The 24,799-nt window shown below is 48.0% G+C and overlaps 2 protein-coding genes across 5 annotated transcripts in view; both read left to right on the top strand.

Moving 5' to 3' along the window:
• The first annotated feature begins 567 nt into the window (after positions 1-567).
• ACCS (1-aminocyclopropane-1-carboxylate synthase homolog (inactive)) lies at positions 568-18,682 on the top strand. Of its 3 annotated transcripts, none has more exons than XM_058446860.1 (15): positions 568-644; positions 2,196-2,483; positions 5,818-5,877; positions 7,995-8,065; positions 9,226-9,295; positions 10,280-10,346; positions 12,007-12,104; positions 12,572-12,649; positions 13,410-13,510; positions 14,154-14,243; positions 15,902-15,947; positions 16,061-16,202; positions 18,059-18,201; positions 18,314-18,467; positions 18,585-18,682. In XM_058446860.1, the coding sequence occupies exons 2-15, from the start codon at positions 2,196-2,198 to the stop codon at positions 18,680-18,682; spliced, it is 1,506 nt and encodes a 501-aa protein (XP_058302843.1). In that variant the 5' UTR covers positions 568-644. The 3 variants fall into 3 exon arrangements, with proteins under 3 accessions (XP_058302843.1, XP_058302845.1, XP_058302844.1); XM_058446862.1 differs by lacking the exon at positions 568-644 and adding an exon at positions 907-1,278; XM_058446861.1 differs by lacking the exon at positions 568-644 and adding an exon at positions 1,795-1,869.
• Positions 18,683-18,697: 15 nt separating this feature from the next.
• EXT2 (exostosin glycosyltransferase 2) overlaps positions 18,698-24,799 on the top strand; it is a 166,400-nt gene continuing 160,298 nt past the window's right edge. Inside the window, exon 1 of one of the 2 annotated variants that reach the window (XM_032166216.2) lies at positions 18,698-18,784. In XM_032166216.2, coding sequence (XP_032022107.1) covers positions 18,698-18,784 — 87 coding nt within the window. Of the gene's footprint in view, positions 18,785-19,152; positions 19,240-24,799 lie in introns of those variants that run through there. The other variant, XM_032166219.2, reaches the window with a different exon arrangement.

Here is a 24,799-nt window from a genome sequence, read left to right as displayed (position 1 = left end):
AGGTTTACAATGACAAAAGGTATTCTGTCCCTCTGTCTACCTGGGAGAACAAAGGCAACTTTAGACTCCTATGGCCTGGAAATGGTACCAGAGGAATTTACATTAATAAGCTTGACTAACTGGCCTTTGTCTTTTTTTTTTTTTTTTTTTGCCGTCTCACAAGTTGCCTCCTGGAGAGACTCAAAGTCCTATTTCTTTGTTTTGTAACTTAAAAAAATTACTGTTCTTTGTTGAAGATGCTATAAAAACTAGAATTCAAAGTCACCTCTTCCAGAACGACTCATTCCCTCCGGATTTCTCATGTATAATTGAAATATACATGTCAGTAAATTTCTGTTTGTTTTTCTCTTGTTAATTTGTCTTTTGTAACAGGAGTCTCCCCCAATTAAGAACCTATTAGGGCTAAAGAAAATCGCCTACAAATGAAAAGGGCAGAAATGACAAACTGCGATGAAAGGCCATAAGGATGCTCACACCCGAATCTAAAAAGCCCTTTGTGTGGGCCGCAGCCAAGCATACTTCGGCAAGAAATTTCTGTGGCTCTAACCTCCTTTGAAAACCGGAGAACCAAGGCCAGGAGGCAGAAGGAGGTGGCTGACCCGGCCCGGCGGTGGCCCAGCACGCGCAGGCCACCCAGAGTGGAGGTGGGGACCGGCGTTACGCCCCTTTCCCTTTTCCTGGTCCCGCGGTGCTACCTCGTGTGCGACCCTTAAAGCATAGTCCCCGCCGAGACGGCCCCCGGCCTGAGTGGCGAGGGGACGAACTGCGCCCTGAACAGGCCGGGCCCGGGGCGGACGGCCCTCAGTCTCCTAGTCCGGGCGCGCTGAGCGCAGGGCGGCGCTGTCTTCACCGCCAGAGGGCGTTTCCGGGAGGAGGAAACCTACACGTGATGCGCGTCCGCCGAGTGCCAGCACCGCCTCCTCCAGTTCCGCCAAGTAGGTGGGATCCACTACTTTGCAGAGGAGGAAGCCGTTCAGGCGTCCCTCTGTTCCTTGGCGCCGATCACACTTCCTCCGCCTGGAAACCTGGAGCCGTCTCTCGCGAGACGTCCTCCGCCCTGTGGAAGGCCGCTTCGGTTCTCCGTGCGCGGTAGCCGCCCCACTTGGGGGATTCCAAGGCCTCATCGGGTGCGGGTATCTGGCTGTGGATTCGCCGCCGTCCCGCTGGACGCCTGGAGGCTCGAACCCCGCGGCCCCCCGACCCCAGGCTTTGCTCCCACCCCGGCTTCCACCCACTGTGCTGCCCTTCCTCGGACCTGGGCTGTCGGGAGAGCTGGAGGTGAGCGCTCTTGGGAGAGCCCAGCCAATGTAAAGAGTACCCCTGAGAAGACTTTGTGGAGGAAAATTTAACTGCGGGTACCCGCTGAGTTTCTGGTGCGCCCAGTGTATCAGAGCTTGTGTTGTGCATCAGGACTGGGAAAATTGGCAAGGAGTTACGCTATAATGACTCATATTTTATTGAACTTTGGTCATCAGCCAGGATTTGTTCTAAGTACTTTATTGTCACTAACATATATTTATGTCTTCACAGCCACCCCGAGGTGGTTACTGTTATATCCACTGTGCAGATGAGGAAACTAAACTGGTTTAGAGAAGTGAAGGAGTTAACACCCGCGGGCAGGAGTAGACCACCCTCTCTTTGGTGTCCACACCTCGTTTCTTCAGGACTGAAGAGGCAGCCCTGGAGCTCTGCCTGGGGTGCCTGCACTTGTGGAGACTCCCGTTCCTCCCTTCCCTCAGTTCCCACCCGCCATCTGCCTCAGAACACCACATAATCTCATCCTACCCATTACACCACAAGACCCCCAGGACTCCCAGGCAATGCTCTGCTTTAACTCAGGAAATTTTAACCTGGCATTTGGTAATTGAGGTGAGCAAGGATGGAAAAAGAATGTCGATGACCCGTTAGGCTGGATAGTGAAAAACTTTCGCAGAAGTAGAACACGCTAAAGCAGCAATACATTAAAGTCACATCAATGTGGCAAGTGCAGTCCCTGGCACATACTAGGTTCTTAACAGATTTTTCATGAAGTCATTGCACATATGGTTACAGCTAAGGGACACAGGAAGTGATGAGTGCATAAACCTAAAGGAAGGGGCAGATAAGAGAAAGGGGACTCCCATGACTCCAACTCCTTTCTGATGCTTGGTGCTATGGAAATCCCTTGAGCAGGCCTGTGTATTGTCTTTTTGCAGATGTTCACCCTTCCTCAAAAGGACTTCAGGGCTCCCACCACCTGTCTGGGCCCCACCTGCACTCAGGACCTGGGCAGTGGCCATGGGGATGATCTGGAAGGAGAATGCTCCAGAAAACTGGACCAGAAGCTGCCAGAGCTCTGTGGAGTGGGTGATCCTGCCATGATCTCCTCTGATACCTCCTACCTGTCCTCTAGAGGAAGAATGATTAAATGGTTCTGGGATTCAGCTGAGGAGGGCTACAGGACCTACCACATGGATGAGTATGATGAGGACAAGAACCCCAGTGTGAGTGAAGCTCACCTCCCACTGGGACCCAAGAGGGAACTGCAGGGTGGGGTACCCTACCCTGACCAATAAGGCAGCATCCAGCCTGCTCTTATGAGGTTGGAGTTATGGTCCTCTGACCTCCAAGAGGGCTTCTGATGTAGCTTAGAGAGGCCCCAGTGTACTGCCTGGATCAGGAAATGGTCCATTTAGAATATAGGGGACCTTGATTTCTGAGGGAGGAATTCAAGAACCATACGATGTTCTATGGATTCTGACCCATGACCTGTCGACTATCCAACTTTAGAGCTAGGGCAGAACCAAGGTTCAGGTCACAACTATTTTACTTATAGGTTGTATGTTGCTGAGCTAGTTACTTAACTTCCTTGAATCTTAAGTTATCCCTAAAATGAGATAATAAGGCCAAGCATGGTGGTTCATGCCTGTAATCCCAGCACTTGGGGAGGCTGAGGCAGAGGGAACACTTGAGACCAGGAGTTTGAGACCAGCCTGGGCAACATAGCAAGACCCTATCACTACAAAAAAGTAAAAATAAAAAAATTAGCAGGGTGTGGTGGCGTGCACCTGTGGTCCCAGCTACTGGGGAGGTGGAAGGATTGCTTGAACCTGGGAGGTTGAGACTACAGTGAGCCAAGATCATACCACTGCATTCTAGCCTGGGCAATGGCATGAGACCCTATCTCAAAATAACAACAAACGAACAAAAGTAAAATAAAATGGGATAATAATACCTGTTGTGTAGAAGAGTCAAGATTAAATGAGAGCAAGTATATGAAGTATTTAGCACAGTGCTACTCAATAAATGATAGCTGCTATTATTATTTTCTGTCCCAAATATAAGCTGTTCTCATAATGCCTTCAGAAGTCAGAAAGCTGTTACAAATAACCCTTTAATAATCTTTATTTGTTGAGCATCTACCGTGTAGATGTGAACAGAAACAAAGTTCTTATCCTCATAGAGCTCATATGCTAGTTAGGGAGACAAACAGTGAATGAACAGAGAAAATATATACATATACTATGTGGTGGTGAGTTCTAATGAGAAAAATAAACCAGGTTAAAGAAGACAGAGAGTGATGGGTGGGCTGGGGATGTTGCTATTTAGTAGAAGGAGGTCACAGAAGGCTATTTTAATAAGATGAACATTTGAGCAGAAACCTGGAAAAAGTGAGGGATTGTTATCTATTGTTGCATAACAAATGACCTCAAATCTAGCAAGTTAAAACAACAGTTCACAATTTTTGGAGTTCAGGAATCCTGGTGGATGCCTCAGGCTGAAGATCTTTTTTTTTTCTTCTTCTTTTTCTTTTTTTTTGTGATGGAGTCTTGCTGTGACACCCATGGAGTGCAGTGGCACGATCTCGGATCACTGCAACCTCTGCCTCCCGGGTTCAAGCGATTCAGCCTCAGCTTCCTGAGTAGCTGGGATTACAGGCGCCTGCCACCATGCCCAGCTAATTTTTGTATTTTTAGTAGAGACAGGGTTTTTTGCCATGTTGGCAGGCTGGTCTCGAACTCCTGACCTCAGGTGATCCGCCTACCTCGGCCTCCCAAAGTGCTGGGATTACAGGCATGAGCCACCGCGCCCGGCCAAGCCACTGTGCCCGGCCAAGCCACCATGCCCAGCCTCAAGATCTTTTGTGAAGGTGCCATGAAGCTGGGGCTGTGGTCTCATCTGAAAGGTTGACTTGGGGCCAAGGGATTGGGTGGGAGGCTCTACTTCCAATGACCCTCTTATGCTTATTGGCAGGCTTCAGTCCTTCTCCATGTGGGCTTCTTCACAGAATTGCCTCATGGCATGGTAGCTGGCTTTTCTCAGGGCAAGTGATTCAAGAGAGAATGAGAGGTCATGGGTACCCAAGATGGAAGCCACAGACTCTTTATAACCTAACTTTGGAAGTGACATCCCATCACATCTGCCTATTCTGTTAATTAGAAGCACGTTGCTAGGCCCAGCCCATACTCAAGGGGTGTGAATACCAGTAGGCAGGGACCTTAGAGGCTGCCCATCACAGGGAGTAAGCCATGCAGTTATCTAGGGGAAGAGCATTCCCAGCAGAGCAAACAGCCAGTGCAAAGGCTGCAGGGTTGGATTGTGCTTGACGAGTTCAAGGGACAGCAGAGGGGCTGCTGGAGCTGGAGTAAAGCCAAAAACAAGACGGGCAGGCGATGGGGTCAGAAAGGTGATGGGGTGGTGGAGGTGATAGATCCTGTAGGGCCCCACAGGACCTGGTGAGCCTTTTGATTTTGGACAAAGTGGAATAGGAGGTATTCAAAGGAGGAGCAGTGTGGTCTGATTTTGGGTTTCGAAAGATGACTTGGACTGCTGTATGGAGATTTGACTTGGCACATAAGAGAGTGCACAGGGAGAGGGGAGGGAAGCTGTTGTAATAATATAGACAAGAAATGGTGGTGGCTCATACCAGGGTCCCAGCAGTGGAGGGTGAGACATGGTTGGACTGTGCATGTGTTTTGAAGGTAGAGCTGCCAGGATGTGTGGACAGATTGGCTCTGTTTGGAGGAGCTTCCCAGCTTGCTTCCCAGGGCATGAAGGAGCACTGCCTTTTATTTTGTCATAGCCTGAGCTCATCAGGTTTTACTTTTTCATCTTCCTTCCTTCACTCCCCCTGCAGTAACTCAGGGGTCAGCAGTTAGCTGTGCGTGAGGCCTGCACCGAGTCTCCCTGGGGACTCTGTAAGGGAGAGCTTGGGTTATGCCTGCCTGCTTATCCTACGACAATAAATGCCTGTGGGGTGGGGATCAAGGTATTGCGTGACGTTGCAGGGTCTCCTGGGGGAGTATTTGCACTGGCAAAGGAACGTCTTCTTGATCTACATCCACCTTTGCTTCTGTTCCTGCCAGACTGCTAATATGCCATCTCTATTCTTTCATTCTGTAAATGTGTATTGAGTCCCACTAGACCCCTCGAGAGAAGCAGTGGTGTCTTCAGCACACATCTGTCCTTCAGGGAGCCTACCCTCAGTAGGGGAGATACAGTGTGTACCTCAGTCCCTGTGACCTGGGGTGGAAACTGACCAGTTCTCTAAAGGGGACAGATCAAGAGCTATGGGATCCAGAAGAATATTTCCCTTCCAGGTGGGGTCGTAGGGGGGACTTCCTGGAGGACATGGCATTTGGACAGAGCGTTAGAAATGGGAAGATGGGATCAGGCAGCTGAGCAGAAGGCACACCTTGAGCAAGGCAAGGAGGCGTGGTTGAAAGGGTGGGGTTGTAGAGAGCTCCCACTTTGCTTTGCTGCCTCCATGGGCTCCTGGGGCCTTTCACTGGCACCCCCCTGCCATGCTAACTCTGCCTCTGTACCTCTCATCTCCAGGGCATCATTAACTTGGGCACCAGTGAGAACAAACTCTGCTGTGACCTGCTGTCCAGGCGGGTAAGTCCTAGGGCCCCTCTGCGGGGCATCACCAGCTCTGAGGAGCTGTCTTCCCTGGAACCCTCTCCCAACAGGAGCCTGCTGCTTGGCTCAGTGGCCCTGGCCTGGGAATCAGGAGACCTGGGTTCCAGGCCTACCTTGGGACAGTTTTCTGTGTGATCTTAGGTGAGTTACTTCCCCATTCTAGTCCTATTTCTTCATCTCTGTAGACTCTTATTTCAGTCAGTCCCTCCTGCTGTGTTGGGTCCCCTGATCTCAGAGGGAAACACTCAGTGCTTTGTGGTGTAGGTATTTAGCAATTAGCTCTTCAAGGGGACAAATAAATCCCTGATGTGTAGCTTTGCCAATTTCCGTAGTGTAAATGCTCCCGCCATGGCTGATTTCAAGCTCCTCATGTGATATCACCGCAGGCAGAGTTGGAAGAGAGCTGCACGGGCACACTTATGTAATATTTTCACCATACAGACGTGTAGACAGAACTGACCTCAGAAGCATAGATAGTAAAAGGTCCTAGCAAATCAGGAAGGAGTGATGTTTGAGTGCTTATCACCTTTGTTTGTAAGAAAATTTATTTCATTGTCAGTTTATATTAATTTCTTTTTAAAAGTGGCTGTTTTTAACACAGCTCGCAACATTTCCTGAAAATTTTGTAATCTGTTTTCTTGAGCTGGGGTGAGCCATCTTAGCAAACCACTGACAATGTCTAATAAATGTGTCTCCCAAGGCGGCAGTGGCAGAGTTTGGGTTTGTAGAGACAGCAATCCTTAACCCAAAGGAACGTATTTCCAAAGGTGAGAAATCTCAGCCCCAAGGGGAAGGGGTTATAGGGAATAGATTTTGTTTATTTATTTATTTGAGACGGAGTCTCGCTCTGTTGCCCAGGCTGGAGTGTAGTGGCGTGATCTCAGCTCACTACAATCCCCTTCTCCCAGGTTCAAGCAATTCTCCTGCCACAGCCTCCTGAGTAGCTGGGATTACAGGCACACACCAACATGCCTGGCTAATTTTTGTATTTTTAGTACAGACAGGGTTTCACCATTTTTGCCAGGCTGGTCTCAAACTCCTGACCTCGTGATTCGCCCTCCTTGGCCTCCCAAAGTGCTGGGATTACAGGCGTGAGCCACTGCGCCCAGCCAGGGAATAGATTTTAAAGGCCTGTTTTACCTAAAGCCAGCTCCTCCTTCTAAGGCAGCTAAGCACTGAAATAAAAGGTGAGCCACATATATCAATTTAAATTTTCTATTAAAAAAGATGCCAGGTAAAAATTAATTTTAATAATATATTTTATTTAGCCCAATATATTCAAAATATGACCATTTTAGCATGTCATCAGTATAAAAATTATTAATGATATATTTTGCATACTTTTTTCCTACCAAGTTTTCAAAATCCAGTGTGTCTTAATTCAGATGAACCACATTTCAAATGCTCATTAGCCACATGTGGCAGTGGCTACCATGTTGGACAGTGTGGCTCTAAGGGAGGAAGGGAGAGAGGGCAAAGACTGGACCCGGTTATGGAGAAGTGGCTGATTCCCTTTCTTCCTTTTGGCCCCAGTGTGCAAGGCCCCTGCATTGGCCCTTCTTTGACAAAGGACCTACAATACTAGGGGTTTCTAACCTAGCACTGGTCGTGGAGTGGGTGGTCTAGAAACTGCTACGTTTTTTAAAGTGTGAGGTCGAGCCGAGCTTACAGGAAGACAGTGGCCTAAGTCTCTCTCGAAGTTGGAGCCAAGACTGAGGTTCTAGCTCTCAGTGTCTTCCATCACCCCATGGAGATGCTGACCAGTGTGGTCTTCCGTTACTACTTTTGCAAACCCACCCCTCCAATTTTTTTAGGTGGCAGTGTTGTATAAAGAATGCCAGACCAGGAGTCAAAAATTTTGGGTTGTTGTCTCAGCTCTGCCACTTGCTAGCTCTGTGACCTTGGCTGAGTGACCTCACTTTTTTGGACCTCAGTTTCCTCACCTGCAACACGGGCATGAGAAAGCTGTCACTGTCTGCCCCTCTCACGGTTTCTCTGATGAGCAGAACAAGTGTTCAGCTTTACCTGCCCTGTGCTGTGGATGCGGGTAGCAGTGCTGGCCCTCAGCCGTGCTCTTCCCTCTCTGTCCCCAGCTGAGTCAGAGCGACATGCAGAGGGTGGAGCCATCCCTGCTGCAGTACGCTGACTGGAGGGGACATCTGTTGTAAGTAGTTGCCGTAGGGTGAGTTTGTCCCCCTGGGGATGTGTGGCAATGTTGGGAGACATTTTTGGTTGTTATAACTGGGAAGTCAGGTGCTCCTGGCATTTAGTGTGTAGAGGTCAGGGATGCTGCTAAAGTTCTACAATGCACAGGACAGCCCCCACAACGAAGAATGACCTGGCCCCGAACGTCAGTAGTGGCAGGCTGAGGGCCTAGTCCTGGAGACCTGGCGACTGTGGGGTCTCCTGCCAGTCCCACCTCAGCACAGGAGCTCTCTAGTCTGGTTTCTGGGAACCTGGGTTTAAAGCATGGGGAGGGCCTTCAGGTGAGGAGCCTTTGGCCTTGCTTTGATGGTAGCTTTAGAGAAGCCAGAATTGCTGTTCGGGGAGCTGGCTGGGGCCTTTTCCTAATGCTAAGAGGGGAGGTGGTAAATAACACTGATAGCTCGTGCTGGGAGCTGGCTGGGGCCTTTTCCTAATGCTAAGAGGGGAGGTGGTGAATAACACTGATAGCTCGTGCTTATTGAACACTTGATTGTGGACACTGTTCTAAGGGCTCAGCGGCTGAGCAGGACTTGATCCCGAGACTGATTGTAAAGCACGTGTTCTTCTAGTGTAGTAATCAGGGTGGTGGGCCCTGGAGTCAGACCACTGTGCTTGAGTGTGGACTTTGCCTCTTACCAGCAAGTGACTTAATTCCTTTAAATCTTAGTTTTTGTTTCTTTGCCGGTATAATGGGAATAATAATAATAATGATAGTAGTAGCCACATCGTAGGATTATTACGAAGAGTAAGTAAAAATTTTCTAAATAACATTTGTATAAGGTAAATGCTCAAAAAAATGAGCGACAATAATGGTGCTAATAGTTATTGTTGTAGCAATAATGTTTATTAGTATAATTAGCTAGATCTCCATGGAGAGTGTTACTTTTGATAATCCCTGAAGTCTCCTGATTAGGTGGGGTGGGGTGTCCTCTGCAATGCATGTGGGTAGTGGGGAGGGGAAGGTGGGTGCTAAGGAGTGGAGACAGATACACCCACACCCCATCGTGGGAAATTAGGGAAGAGTGATGGCAGCTGCCTGAGGATTCACCAGAGGAGCTTCGGGATGCACCGTGGGTTATGGACCATCTGGCAAGCACTGCCTGTTTGTCTTATCTTCAGCCTCCGGGAGGAAGTGGCCAGGTTCCTGTCTTTCTACTGCAAGAGCCCAGTACCCCTCAGACCAGAGAATGTGAGTAGCCCCCTCCACTGCTCCTTCCTGTTCTCCTGCCTCCCCTCTCCATCTCTCTCTTTCTTTCTCTCTTTCTCTCACTCTCTCTCTCTCTCTCTTTCTCTTTCTCTCCTTCCTTCCTTTTTTTTTTTTCAGACAGACTCTTGCTCTGTCGCCCAGACTGGAATGTAGTGCTGCGATCTGGGCTCACTGCAACCTCTGCCTCTTGTGTTTAAGTGATTTTCCTGCCTCAGCCTCCCAAGTAGGTGGGATTACAGGCATGCACCACTATGCCCGGCTAATTTTTGTATTTTTAGTAGAGATGGGGTTTTACTATGTTGGTCAGGCTGGTCTCGAACTACTGACCTCAGGTGATCTGCCTGCCTTGACCTCCCAAAGTGCTGGGATTACGGGCCTGAGCCACTGAGCCTGACTTCCATTCCCCATCTTTTGGCTGGCCTGAGGGTAAGCTGGGGTTAAGATCTGCCCTTCACATAGTTTTGATTTGTTTCAAAGTAGAATTAGGAATAACTTCTCCCTCCTCGATGTTTAGAGTTTGGGTATAATTTCCACCCCATGTTGGAAGCACACAGCCACGGTGCTGTGTGAAGCCGGGGGTAAGTGAGCTCTGTGGCCTGCCCCGCACTGTGAGCCTCATTGTGCTTGCAGGGTTCCCAGTTGCCTGGCCTCAAGGGCTGCAATAGTATGCTTTCGGGCACAATAGAATATACTAGACTGCAGGAGACTTGAATCTGTGGTCCTTCTGCCTCCACACCTTCAGGCAAGACCCTCTAAGTGACCAGCCCCCTCTTCCTGGCTCAGATGATCTGGAGCAGGGTCCACACGGATGAACTTGGCTGTCAGTCTAGTGGCTTTGTTGTGACAGAGCCCCAGGTGGCACCAAGGCAGGGCCTGGCGCTCACTCTGTGCTGTCCTGGGAGGCTGCGGGTCCGTGCACATTCCTGGAACTGGTTCATCTTCATCCCTCAGATATGTCGCCCTTAGGTGGTTGTCCTGAATGGTGGTGCCTCGCTCTTCTCTGCTCTGGCCACGGTGCTGTGTGAAGCCGGGGGTAAGTGAGCTCTGTGGCCTGCCCCGCACTGTGAGCCTCATTGTGCTTGCAGGGTTCCCAGTTGCCTGGCCTTAAGGGCTGCAGTAGTGTGCTTTCGGGCACAATAGAATATACTAGACTGCAGGGGACTTGAATAAGTGGCTTGACAAAGCCCCCGGGGGTCAGCAGTTCCAGGGGAGGTTAGTGTGATGTCAGGGTCCTGGGCTTTCTCTCTGCCATGACCTCGGCTGCTTCGTGCTTCTGAAGTGGCCGTCGCGTCCTCACGTGACAGTGTGTCTTAGAGCAGGAAGAAAGGGATGTGGTCATGCCGTGCCTGTCTTTTTTTTTATCAGGAGATGGGGATGGGGATGCTGTTTCCCAGAAGAGGCCCCCTTCTATCTTCCTGACCAGAATTGACTCATAAACCTGTTTCCCAAATGGTCCCTGGCAAAGGGGACTAAGAAAACCAAGGTTGCCTTAAACCAGATGTGGTTTGTCCCCCAGGGACAGGGGAAGGCCCACCTTCCTTAGACATGTTGCTGGTCATACTTGAAAAAACTGGAATGGCTGTTGAGTGGGCAGCCAGCCAGCATTGCCTGCTGCAAGAGCCTGTTGTTTTAAGAATCAGTTATGGTCAGGGGTTATTGGTTGCAAGGAAAAGAGACCCATTCATAGTAACTTAATTAATAATGAGAATATTAGTAACATTTATTGACCACGTACTGTGTTCCAGGGATTAGGCTAAGGCTTTATGCAGAGTATTTCATTTAATCCTCATAATACTTCAATGAGGTCGGTTCTATGGTTATCTCCATTTTACATATGAGGAGACTAAGACACAGGAGGTTAACTTGTCAAAGTCACACAAAGAGAGGTAGTAACCAGTATTTGAACCATGAAAGAGAGATTCATTGTAAGGATATAGTAGGGAATTTCCTGCCCATTCCAGAACAATCAAGAACAGGAACCCTCTAAGCTTCAGTGTCCCCATCTATAAAGTTAGGATATAATAAATAGTACCTACTTCGGAGACTAATCGTCAGGAGCAAATGAGATAAATAGAAACAAATGTTCAGTGCATTTCCCATCACATCATAAATGCTTAGCAAATGTTAGCTGTTAATAATTAGAAAGGGGGCTGTATTAGTCTGTTCTCATGCTGCTAATAAAGACATACCTGAGACTGGATAATTTATAAAGGAAAGAGGTTTAGTGGATTCACAGTTCCACATGGCTGGGGAGGCCTCACAATCATGGTGGAAGGCGAATGAGGAGCAAAGTCACATCTTCCATGGCAGCAGGCCAGAGAGGTCGTGTAGGGGAAGTCCCCTCTATAAAACCATCAGATCTCGTGAGACTTAATTCCCTATCACCAGAACAGCACAGGAAAGATCTGCCCCCGTTATTCAATTGCTTCCCTCCAGATCCCTCCTATGACACATGGGAATTGTGGGAGCTACAATTCAAGATGAGATTTGGGTGGGGACACAGCCAAACCATATCAGGGACTGATCTCAGTGGATCCAAGCTTTCCAAAGTGTTTTGGGAGTTGAGAGTGCAAGCATGCCCCAAACGGTCCCCAAGGAAGTTCAAGGCTTGGAGAGGGACTGGGGACAGTGGACAGAGGGTCTGGGGTGTTCTGGCCAGAAAGTGACAGGCCCTCGCCCACTCCTGCCCCCAGAGGCTTTCCTGATCCCCACCCCCTACTATGGCGCCATCACACAGCACGTGTGTCTCTATGGCAACGTCCGACTGGCCTATGTCCACCTGGACAGTAAGGTAAGAGTCTTGGCTTCCTAGGTGGAACCCGGGCCTGCCTGTGGTCAGGAGTTTCCTGAGTCTGAATTTGAGGGTGGTCCATGCTGAGGGCTCTGGGGTTGTGATGAGTAGGGAATGGAGCCTTCTGTTTCCATATGGCTGCCTGTGCCTGGGTTCCCCAGTGGCTCCAAAGTTCTAGTCTCTGAGATCCCTGGGGTTGATGTAGAAGCCAAGAGCCAGATCCAGAAACAGCAAGGTAGGAACAGAGCAGGCCAGACCTAAGCATGGCACCCGGGAGTGATGAGCGGTCCCTGATGTGATGGGGTGGGGGTGGATGGCAGTAAGAGGGAGGGACCCCACCTGCTTTTCCAGAGACTCTTCTGAGGAGGCTGGGGATTACAGGGGAGGAGAGGCCTGAGAGTTCACATGTGTTTTGGGGGGCAGTGGTCACTGAATGTGGCTGGTGGCTCTGATGGGTCTTTTTCCAGGTCACTGAGCTAGACACACGCCCCTTCCAGCTCACAGTGGAGAAGCTGGAGATGGCCCTGAGAGAAGCTCACTCTGAGGTCTGGGGATCAAATCAAACCCAAGGCTGGGTGTGGGTGGGTTTGAGCGGGGCCTGGACCCCTCTTCTTGTGGCTGATCTCCTCCCGGGAGTTGGGTTGGTACCCGGTGATGGGGACAGACAGGTAGGGGTGGTAGCACAGAATTATTCTGGGAGTCAGGCAGAACCCTGCCCAGGAAGGGTCTTCCCTTTCAAAACAGACTCTCAGACCTCAGTTCACAGAGAATCAACCAGGGAGCATCACTAAAGATACCCCCATCCCTGATCCATCTGATTATGATTCAGTGGGTCAAGTATGGAGTGTAGGAGTCTGTGGTTTAACAAGTCTCCCTGGTAGTTGGAGGGGGTAATCTTGCTCACTGTGGGGGGACCTGAGGACTCCGAAAGAAGAACAGAGACCAGTATTCCAGTGGTTCCTTTCCAGCCTACTTTTCAAAAATCTACCTAATTTTTTTTACTTCTGTCATGAAAGCTATACGTACTCACTGTAGGAATTTTGAAAGTGCAAAAGGCCAACCCAAAATTCTACCAACAAAGGTAACCTACTGGCATTTGGGCATATTTCTCTCTGGGCCTTGTCCTCTGCCTTGATCTGATGCTGCAGATGTAATCCTGTGTTCCGCTTGTTTGCTTCATGTTGTGTTATGAACATGTCCCCCTCAAATCTCCCTGGGAGCCTTCTAGCGATCAGCCCCCTTTGACTGTGTGGCTCTGGCCTTGGGGAAGAGCTGAGGATCACCTGCCCTAACGGATGGTTTCAGGGTGTGAAGGTCAAAGGCCTCATCCTTATCAGCCCCCAGAACCCTCTGGGTGACGTGTACTCCCCTGAAGAGCTGCAGGAGTACCTGGCATTTGCCAAGAGGTGAGGTACCCCACACTGGCCCCGACAGAACGTCTGGGCAGCCTGGGGTTCCAATGCGGGTTTGGTGCAGGTTTTTCTACTCTCTTCACCCCACTGTGGGCTGCTACTTGCTTGGGCCCTTCCTTGGCAGTGGAGCGGGGAAGCAGGGATTTGTGGGATGCCATTCCTCTTTCTCTTTCCCTCTTTATAACAATAGCCATCAATTATCGCACACTCTAGGGGCCAGGCACCATGCTAAGCACTTTATGTGCCTCATACAATCCTCGCAACCCTATCAGGTACTTGTGCTGTTATCACATCCAGCTCACTGAGCCTTAGAGTGGTCAAGTGAGGCATGGAGCCAGACTTGAACCTGGGTCTCTCTGACTCGAGCCCTTGTGCATGACCCTGCCCCTCCGTGGAGGTGCCCGAGAGCTCCTTTTCTCCCCTCTAGTGCTTCAAAAGCTCGTCTGTCACCTGCTCTGTATGTGTGGCTTTCTGTTTGAAAAAACAGACGAAAGAATGGTATTCTTGAAAAAACAAGTTTGGTAACCCTGGGCTAGACCCCGGCCCCTCTGGATTTCTGATGTATTGTCTCCCCACCCTGCGGGATGCATTTGCCCTACACACTAAGTCTCTCCTCCCCACCCCTGCCTCACTCCAGGCACAGGCTGCATGTGATTGTGGATGAGGTCTACATGCTGTCCGTGTTTGAGGAGTCGGTTGGGTACCGCAGTGTCCTAAGCCTGGAAAGGTGAGGCTCCCCGACACAGCTAACTCCCCCAGCTCCTATTATCCCATGGAGCCCTGGCCACTTTCTGGCTCAGCCCACAGGGCATGGCCTGCCCAGAGCAATTCCATTTCCACCCAGCTGATCCCACTGGTCCTCAGATCTCTTAATGAGAAGCAGGGAGGGTTGGGCTAGATTAGTGATTTTCAAGTTATTCTGTGGAATTTCTGAGAACTCCAAGAAGTCGTCTCAGGATCCCTTAAGTTAGGGCTGAGTGGATGGGAAATTGGCCTCTTTGCTGTTTCCTTTACCTCCAGAGTCACTCCAGTTTTATGTATTCATTCATTCTCTCATTCATTCTCTCATTCATTCACTCATTCATTCACTCATTCATTCTCTCATTCATTCTCTCATTCACTCTCTCATTCATTCACTCATTCATTCACTCATTCATTCTCTCATTCATTCTCTCATTCACTCAGCACCTCTGGAGCCCCTTACGTGTGCCAAACACCTCTGGATATTTAAATGTTGGGCTTTTTCATTAGGTTTACTATAAGCAAAGCATTTATGGCCAAAATACCTTTGGGAACACTTGGAGCAGATCATCCTCAAGGCACACTGGCCCATGCCTGTAATCCCAGCACTTTGGGAGGCCAAGGTGGGAGGATTGCATGAGCCCATCCTGGGCAACATAGTGAGACTCTGTTTCTATGGGAAAAAAAAGAAAGTGGGGACCAGATCATGTGTGCAGTCTGTGAGTCTGACCTTCAGGGGTTCTAACGGTTCCTGCTGTTTGTTCAGAACCTTCAGCCCTGCCACGTCCTTTCCATTAGCCTTCTCTTCTCATGCTCACAAAGCCTTGAGGAGTTGATGGAGCATGGACAGTGACTCTAATCTATTTTTTGGATTAGGAAAGTGAGGCACTTTCCTAATTCATAAGGATTAGCTGTGAGCACTTAAAAAACAGAGCAGGGTCAAAATGTGAAAAAAGTGATTGTCCATGATCCTTGGTTAGTCATTAAAAAAAAAAATTATTGAGCATCGATTTCATGGCAGGCACTGTGCTAAGTGCTGGAGATACAACAGTGAACAAGAAAGACATAGACCCTTCCTGTGTGGAACTTTAATTTCTAGCCAGAAAAACCATTTTAGCAGCTAAATGCACATCCAGCCATTGGATTATGGCCATCATGAATGCTAAAATGGAGAGTCCAGGGAGCTGTGAGAGGAGCTGTTTAGGGTACCTGATTGGCCTGGTCCCAGGGGGAGTGGTTAGGGAAACTCTGTTTGATGAGTGACATTTGAGCGAGGCTCTAGATCAGGGGCCAGCAAACTTTCCCTGCAAAAGGCCAGATGGTAAATATTTTAGGCTTTCTGGGCCATATGGTCTCTCACTCAACTTTGCCATAGACACTGTGTAAATGAATGAGCATGGCTGTGTTCTGATAAAACTTTATTTACAAAAAACAGGCAGCAGGCTAGGTTTGGCCCACGGGCTGTCATTTGCTGACCCCTGCTCTAAAGGATGCATGGGAATGGGTGGCTCAAAGAGATGAAACCAGGGCTTGTCCTGGAACCAAAACTAGATTCAACCACCCATCTCTTCATTTGTTCAACCAAACACGTGTGAGTTCCCATAGTTCTGTGTTGCCTCTGTTCCCACACTGTGCTCTCTGCAGGCTGCCTGACCCCCAGAGGACCCACGTGATGTGGGCAACCAGCAAGGCAAGTTCCTGGATGGCCTTGGGGGTGTCAGGTGGGTGGGAGGGCAGAGAGGTGGGTGGAACCAGCTTCCTCCATGGAGGGCTGGCCACCACCTAGGGTGCTTCTTCCTGCAGGACTTCGGGATGTCTGGGCTCCGCTTTGGCACGCTGTACACAGAAAACCAGGACGTGGCTACTGCCGTGGCTTCCCTCTGCCGCTACCACAGCCTCAGTGGCTTGGTCCAGTACCAGATGGCACAGCTGCTCCGGGACCATGGTGACTGCCTGGGCCTGGTGACCTGAAAATGGGAGGAGGATTGGAGGCAGCCTGGGAACAGCCAGGAATCATAGATGCTTCTCCTATGAGAAGACTTCAGGGTAGGGTTTGAGAGTGCCAGCTCTGGGCCCAGACTGGGTCCATACCCTATTTGGTCACTTCCTGGCCATGCGGCACTTTGCTTCACCTCTTTATCTGTATGAGCCTCAGTTTCCTCATCTGTAAAACAGGGATCATAATGGTACCTGTCCTGTAACAGGTTAGTGTGATTTGTAATTCAATTAGAATAGTGCCTGGCATATAATAGGCACTTGATTAATGTGAACTCATTATGATTAGCTGTGAGCACTTCAAAAACAGAGCAGGGTCAAGCATGGTGGCTCATGCCTATAATTTCAGCACTTTGGGAGGTTGAGGTGGGAGGATCACTTGAGCCTGTGAGGTGGAGGCTACAGTGAGCCTTTGTCATGCCACTGCACTCCAGCTTGGGCGACAGAGTAAGACTTCAACAATGACAACAACAACAACAAAAACAGAGCAGAAGCTTCTAAGGAAAAATTGTTTTAATGGAAGTATCTCTCTTGCTGTGAATCTATTCTGTTCCTAAATTCAAATAGTGAGTTTAAATAGCAAAGGTTACCTGTAAATGCCACCATTTACTGAGCCTAGCAAATGCACCTGCTGTATCATCGCATTCTCTCCAGAATCCTAGGAAGCAAGAATTCCTGTATTTTCCTTATTATTTTACAGATGAGGAAAATGAGGACCAGATATTACCCCACTCACTATAGTAGCTAAAAATTTTAAAAATAGTGACAACATCAAGTGTTGACAAAGATAAGGAGCAGCTGGAAGTCTCATACATTGCTGGTAGGAGTGTACGTAGTTCAGCCACTTTGGAAAACAATTCAGCAGTTTCTTAAAAAGTTAAACATACACTTGCTAAGTGATTCAACAATCCTATCCCTAGATACTGACCTTGATGGTCACACAAAAACCTCTGTTTTATTCATCATCACCCATAACTGCTGCTTTATTCATAATCACCCGCAACTGGAAACAACCCAAATATCCTTCCACAGATGTGTGGATGCACAAACTGTGGCCCATCCACTCAGTGGAGCACTACTCTTCAATAAAATCCATGGCAGCATGGGATAATTTCAAAGAAATCCTGCTGAGTGAAAGCAGCTAGCCTCAAAAGAGTACACACTGTATAATTCCAATTCGATGACATTCTGGAAAAGGCAAAACTGTAGTGATGAAGAACAGATCTCTGCTTGCAGGGAAGGGGCCAATGTGACTATAAACAGTATCAGGGTGTTCTTTAGGGTGGTGGAACTGTTCAGAATCCTGATTGTGGTGGTGGTTACATAAATGTACACATGTATTAGAATTCATAGAACTGTATGGCAACAGTAAAAAGTCAGTACAAACAATGAGGATCAGAGAGGTGAAGTTGCCCAAGGACCCACCCCTTGTCATTGGCCACACTGGGGTCTGAACTTTGGTCTGTGGGACTACAAAGCATCACTCTGGAACTTTAGAACTAGATAAACCTTAGGTTTGATTCTTTATCCTGGGGGACTTTGCACTCTGGACTCCTGAGGGGATGTGGGACCCGGAGCTGTCAGGGCTGAGTATCTTGGGTTTAAGGTGCTTTACATTGAACACTTAATTTGCATCCCTTCTTGACCTCCCCTTCATAATCCTCCCCACCACAGCAGCCAGCTAGAGGAGGGACTCAACAGCATCCTGGCAGCTTGTGGCCTTTTTCTTTACAGCATTTAGACTAGTGGGACCAAGTAGAGGGTTGATGGGAGATTGATCTTCTGGCCTCTCTTTCACCCAAACAGACTGGATCAACCAGGTGTACCTGCCGGAAAACCATGCCCGGCTCAAGGCTGCCCACACCTATGTCTCGGAGGAGCTCAGGGCACTGGGGATCCCCTTCTTGAGTCGGGGGGCCGGATTCTTCATCTGGGCTGACTTGAGAAAGGTAATGCTGGTGGAGGGGTGGGCTGGGAGGGAGTTTCAGGTCTCCCTCCAGCAGATGAGAGGCAGTTGGTGAGGGGTCTCAGCTATGGCCTGAGCCCCTTGCCCCCTCTCAGTACCTGCCCAAGGGCACCTTTGAGGAGGAAATGCTGCTCTGGCGCCGCTTTTTGGACAACAAGGTGCTGCTGTCTTTTGGCAAGGCCTTCGAGTGTAAAGAGCCTGGTTGGTTTCGCGTCATCTTCTCAGACCAGGCCCACCGGCTTTGCCTGGGTGAGCAGCCTGCCTTTCCAGCCCAGTCCTAACTGCAGCCTTCACTCTGGCCTCCGCTTGTTTGTCCCCACCCACCTGGCCATCAGTGCCAACTGGCCCCTCACTTCCCCTTCCCAGGGATGCAGAGGGTCCGGCAGGTGCTTGCAGGCAAATCCCAAGTGGCAGAAGACCCCCCTCCCTCTCAGAGCCAGGAGCCAAGTGACCGACGCAGATGAGCTGGTCATTGTCTCATGGCCAGAGGGCCCAGCAGCCACTGTGGACCTGGGGCGTTCCGGGGCTGCAGAAGACTGACTGTGGATGTGCCATTTACCAGGAAGGTATCTAGCTTGGCTTTGTGCCTGAAGAACTGTTTCTTGTCTTTCGCTGTAGCAATGGGAAACTCCTTAAGCTGTGGTTCAGCCTGGGCCCTCCCTCTCTCCTATTAAACAAAACTGGGAGAGTCCGTATGTCTCCATTGTGAGTTATTTACAATGGAGGAGTCGTGACTGCTTCTAATCAGAGCCTCAGCCCCCCTGAGGATGTGAAAAGAAAACAAACAACTTGTACCTTCTTTCTGATACCACCGTCATTCCTCTTTCTTTGTCACCAAGGAAACGAGTCAAAGGAACACCACATACAGGAGAGTTTGCAGAAAAATAAAAAAAAGTGATAACTTCCAAACTCCGAGGAGAATGGAATGAATATTGTTTGTTCAGATTGTTCTCCCCACACTTAAGACAGTTGGGCTCAACAGCACACGGGGATCGTGGGACCATCTTCTGATTGGGACGAGGTGAACAGGACTCTATGGTGGAAGTCAGGAGAGGCATCTTTATGGGAGCTGAAGTGGTCCCTCAATCTCCAGGAAGCTCCTTCTCCCTCTCCCTTTGAAAGAGCTGCCTTCACTGATGTCCCCAAAGCAGAGTGACCTAGTGATGGTCGTTGGGGGAAGATTTGGGGCTGGAACCCTGAACTGAGGCTGCTATGAGGCCAAGCTAACCAAGGCTGGCTTTTCTACTGTAAGGATGCAGATGAGGGCCGCCTACCCCATTTTCAGGGATGCCTTAATTCAGAGGCTAAATGAGCTTCTAGATCTGACCATAAAGCTGTGTGCTGAGGAGGCTTCCCAGGTGCTGACACTCCTGCTTGGAAGCCGATGCTTTCCTTCTTTCTCTGGTTTTTGTTTTTGAAATGGAGTCTCACTTTGTCACCCAGGCTGGAGCAGTGGTGCAATCTCGGCTCACTGCAACCTCCACCTCCCGGGTTCAAGTGATTCTCCTGCCTCTGCCTCCCGAGTAGCTGGGATTGCAGGTGCCTGCCACCATGCCCAGCTGATTTTTGTATTTTTAGTAGAGATGGGATTTTGCCATGTTGGCCAGGCTGGTCTCGAACTCCTGACCTCAGGTGATCTGCCTGCCTTGGCCTCCTGAAGTGTTGGAATTACAGGCGTGAGCCACCACGCCTGGCCCAAGACTTCTTTTTGAGATCACTTTTCTTTTGCCTGGAGTATAGCACTTCAGTGTCCTTTGGTGAGGGTCTGCTGATGATAAACCCTCAGTTTCTGCTTGTCTGTATTTTGCTCTATTTATTTTATTTTATTTATTTTATTGTATTTTATTTGAGACAGAGTCTCACTCTGTTGCCCAGGCTGGAGTGCAATGGTGTGATCTTTGTTCACTGCAACCTCTGCCTCGCATGTTCAAGTGATTCTCATGCCTCAGCCTCCTAAGTAGCTGGAATTACAGGCATGCACCACCACACCTAGCTAATTTGCATTTTTAGTAGAGACAGGGTTTCACCATGTTGGCCAGGCTGGTCTCGAACTCCCGACCTCAGGTGATCCACCTGCCTTGGCCTCCCAAAGTGCTGGGATTACAGGCATGAGCTACCTCACCTGGCCTGCTCTATTTTTGAAAGAATTTCACTGGGTATAGGATTCCAGGTTAATAGTTATTTTCTGACTTCCATTGTCCCTGTCAAGTAGTCAGCTGTCAGTCTGTGGCTTCTTCAAAGGTGATCTGTTTCCTTTGTCTCAATGCCTTTAAAACATACTCTGATCATTGATGTTATACAGTGTTACTATTACATATCTCGATGGTTTCTTTTTACTGATCTTATTGTGGGTATTGGGATTCTTGCATCTGTGGATTCTTTTAGCAGCTCTGGAGAGTTCTCATCAAATATTTCTTCTGCCTCATTCTCCCTCTTCTCTCCCTCTGGAATTCCTATTAAATGTATGATATAGGTCAACTTGCTCTGTCTTCATGTCTCCTAATCTCTTTTTCATATTTTCTTTCTCATCTTTCTGTGCTACATTCGGGGTAATTTGTTTTGGTCTATTTTTCAGTTTAATAATTCTTTCTTTAGCTGAGTCTAATCTGCTTTAATCTAATCTATTTGAGTTTTAAATTTAAGCAAATATATTTTTGTTAGTAGAAGTTCTAAAAGTTATTCTCTATACCTCAAGCTTGTTTTTCATTTTTAAGATGTAATAAGCATAATAATAATAATAAGTTTATTTTTTGAGACAGAGTCTCACTCTGTTGCCCAGGCTGGAATGCTAGAGTGCTGGAGTGCAGTGGCATGATCTCAGCTCAGTGCAACCTCTGTCTCCCAGGTTTGAGCGATTCTCCTGCCACAGCCTCTAAAGTAGGTAGGATTACAGGTGTGCACCAAGACGCCTGGCTAATTTTTGGCATTTTTAGTAGAGATGAGGTTTTGCCATGTTGGCCAGGCTGGTCTCAAACTCCTGGCCTTAAGTGGTCCACCTGCCTCAGACTCCCAAAGTGCTGGGATTACAGGCGGGAATCACTGTACCTGGCCAATTATTTTTATATACCTCTATGCATCTTTCTATGTGTGTATTATTGTATGTATCTATTTCCAGTATTCCAGTGTCTGAAATCTTTGCTGGTTTGTTTCTGCTATTCTGTCTCATGCCTTGATTCTTTGTGAGTTTAGTGATTTTTTATGGTGAGCTGTACATTTTTTGGGGAAATTTATTTGTTGGAATTCTTTGAAGTCTTAGATGAAGACAGATTCCTCAAGAGAGTTTTTGTGTGTTTATTTCTTCCAGGCAACTAGAGGCAATGCCAGTCTTCAAACTAAATATTTAGCTTTTTTTTTTTTTTTTTTTTGGCCATCAGCTGCTGTGGATTTGGCCTGGAAATCTAGTCTGGCAAGAGCCAGCTTTTGGTTACAACTTCTCAGGTTAACTTCCCTCCTTCAACACCAAGGTTTGAGACAGCTTTCCTTGCAGTCTTTTGAAGAGGGAGGAAAGGATGCGATTCTGGTTTAGCCTTATTCTGTGGAGTTAGCTTTCTGGAGTCCTGGCTTTATTGGAGAAGAGTTTCCTATTCGATTTCTCATCTTTGGTCAGCCTCCAGGAGATTGGGAAAATAGAAGCTCAAGATCATTGTTCTGGCAAATGCCTCAAGATGAAAGCCAGCATCATAGTTGTCACTCAGTCCCATGCCTGATCATTCCTTTGTTTTGTTCCAGCTAATGCATGTGCTCATGAAAATTGTTTTTTTGTTGTTGTTTGTTTTTTTTTTGTTGTTTGTTTTTTTTTTTTGAGATGGAGTTTTGCTGTTGCTGTTCAGGCTGGAGTGCAGTGGTGTAATCCTGGCTTACTGCAACCTCTGTCTCTTGAGTTCAAGTGAGTCTCCAGCCTCAACCTCCCGAGTAACTGGGACCACAGGCGCCCGCCACCACATCCGGCTAATTTTTTTATTTTTATTTTTTAGATAGAGTCTCGCCCTGTCGCCCAGGCTGGAGTGCTGTGGCGGGAATCTTGGCTCACTGCAAGCTCCGCCTCCCAGGTTCACCCCATTCTCCTGCCTCAGCCCCCCCGAGTAGCTGGGACTACAGGCTCCTGCCACCACACCTGGCTAATTTTTTGTACTTTTTTAGTAGAGATGGGGTTTCACCATGTTAGCCATGATGGTCTCGATCTCCTGACCTCACGAGCCACCATTTTTTTTTTTTGTATTTTTAGTAGAGACAGGGTTTCACCATGTTGGCCAGGCTGGTCACGAACTGCTGACCTCAGATGATCTTCTTGCCTCGGCTCACCAAAGTACTGGGAGTACAGGCGTGAGCCACCGCGCCTGGCCTGAACATTATGTTTTTAACTAAGCATTGTTACTTGTTTTCAGTGTATGTGGTAGGGAGAGGGGGTCTTTCTTATTGTAAATGACTACGTGGGCTTTCCATTTGCACTCTCATTTAATCCTGACTTCATCACAAGGCAGATATTGCTGTCCTGGTTATGTTTTTAAGTAGAATTTCCATGGTGTATAGCTTTTCACTATTATGAATAATGCTGCTGTGAACATTCTTGAATATGACTTTTTGGGACACATATATACACATTTCCTTTTGATATGTACCTGCTAGATAATGGGGTAAGCTCAGCTTTAGTAAATACTACCAGTTTCCTAATATGATTCTACCGATGTATAGAAGTGTATAAAAATTCTATTAGCTCCTCATCCTTGCCAACGTTTAGGTATTAATCAGGTAAAAAAGGTATGTAGAAGTATCTCATTGTAGGCTGGGCATGGTGGCTCATGCCTGTAATCCCAGCACTTTGGGAGGCTGAGGTGGGTGGATCACCTGAGGTCAGGAGCTCGAGACCAGCCTGGCGAACATGGTGAAACCCTGTCTCTATTAAAAATACAAAAATGAGCTGGGTGTGGTGGCAGGCGCCTGTAATCCCAGCTACTCAGGAGGCTGAGGCAGGAGAATCACTTGAACCCAGGAGGCAGAGGTTGCAGTGAACCAGGATTGCGCCACTTTACTCCAGCCTGGGTGACAGAGCAAGTCTCTGTCTAAAAAAAAAAAAAAAAAGGAAGCATCTCATTGTAGTCTACATTTTCTTCTGTTCTGGTACAAAAACCATGTAACATTTACCATTTAACCATTTTTAAGTGTACACTTCAGTAAGTTAAGTACGTTCCCATTGTGGTTAAACAGATCTCCAGGAGTTTTTCGTCCTGCAAAACTGCATCTCTACACCAGTTAAACCACTCTTCCTGCACACTTCCTCTCAGCTGTTGGTAACCACTATTCTACCTTTTGTTTCTATGAATATGACTAAACCTCCTATAAGTGGAGTCACACAGTATTGGTCCTTTTGTGAATGGCTTATTTCACTTCACATAATGTCCTTATGGCTCATTCATGTCATAGCATCTGATAGGCTATCTTTCCTTGTTAAGGCTGAATAATATTCCATTATGTGTCTGTACCATATTTTGTTCACCTATGATATGTACCATATCATTCACCTATCCATGGTCATTACGTTGCCATCTCCTGTTGGCTCTTGTGAATAGTGCTGCTGACAGAGCAGGAGCATCACCATCTTGGACAAGCACTGTCATTTTAAAGTTCACATTGATCAGAAACTGCCCAGATCCAAAGGGCATCACTGTCATGGCTAAGGTCAGCATGACCATAAACCACAAATTACATTTCTGACCAGAAACATTCCAAACCCTTCCCTGACTAGAGACATGCCAGCCCTGAGATAACCTCGTCTCCAGCAGGAGAGATGTCAGCCCCAAGATCACCTCCCCTCTGACCAGAGACATTCCAACCCCGCCATAAACTTCTCCCTTACACACAAACATTCCAAGCCTGTGATAAGCTGTCTCTCCCTGAACCCTTAAATAATCTTAGTCTGTGAGAGAACACTCTCCTGACCGAAATCAGCCAGAAGCCCCTCTCAGTTTTATTCTCCAAAATAAGCCTGTCATTGACTATTGAGCCACTTTTCATGTTTCTTTCCTCTTTCTTTAACTCATATACTGCTGTGAACATGGGTGTGCAGCTATCTCTTGAAGACCCTGCTTTCAATGCTTTTGGATATATACCCAGAACTGGAATTGTTGGGTCATAATGGTCATTCTATTCTTAACTTTTTGAGGAGCCATCATACTGTTTTCCATAGCAGTTGCACTATTTTACAGTCCTACCAACAGTGCACAGGGTTCCAATTTCTCCATGTTCTCACTAGCACTTGTTTATGTTTTTGTTGTTGTTGTTTTTAAGACGGGGTCTTGCTCTGTTGCCCAGGCTGGAGTGCAGTGGCATGATCTCGGCTCACTGCAACCTCTGCTGCCAGGCTCAAGATATTCTCCTGCCTCAGCCTCCCAAGTAGCTGGGATTACAGGCACGCACCACCATACCTGGCTAATTTTTGTATTTTAGTAGAGATGAGGTTTCACCATGTTGGCTAGGCTAGTCTTGAACTGTTGACCTCAGGTGATTTGCCCACCTCAGCCTCCGAAAGTGCTGAGATTACAGGCATGAGCCACCTCACTGGCCTTATGTTTTTTTTGATAGCT

Source organism: Hylobates moloch, unplaced genomic scaffold (genome assembly GCF_009828535.3).
Source record: "Hylobates moloch isolate HMO894 unplaced genomic scaffold, HMol_V3 SCAFFOLD_11, whole genome shotgun sequence".
Lineage (NCBI taxonomy): Eukaryota > Metazoa > Chordata > Mammalia > Primates > Hylobatidae > Hylobates > Hylobates moloch.
This window is presented reverse-complemented; position numbering and strand designations above follow the sequence as displayed.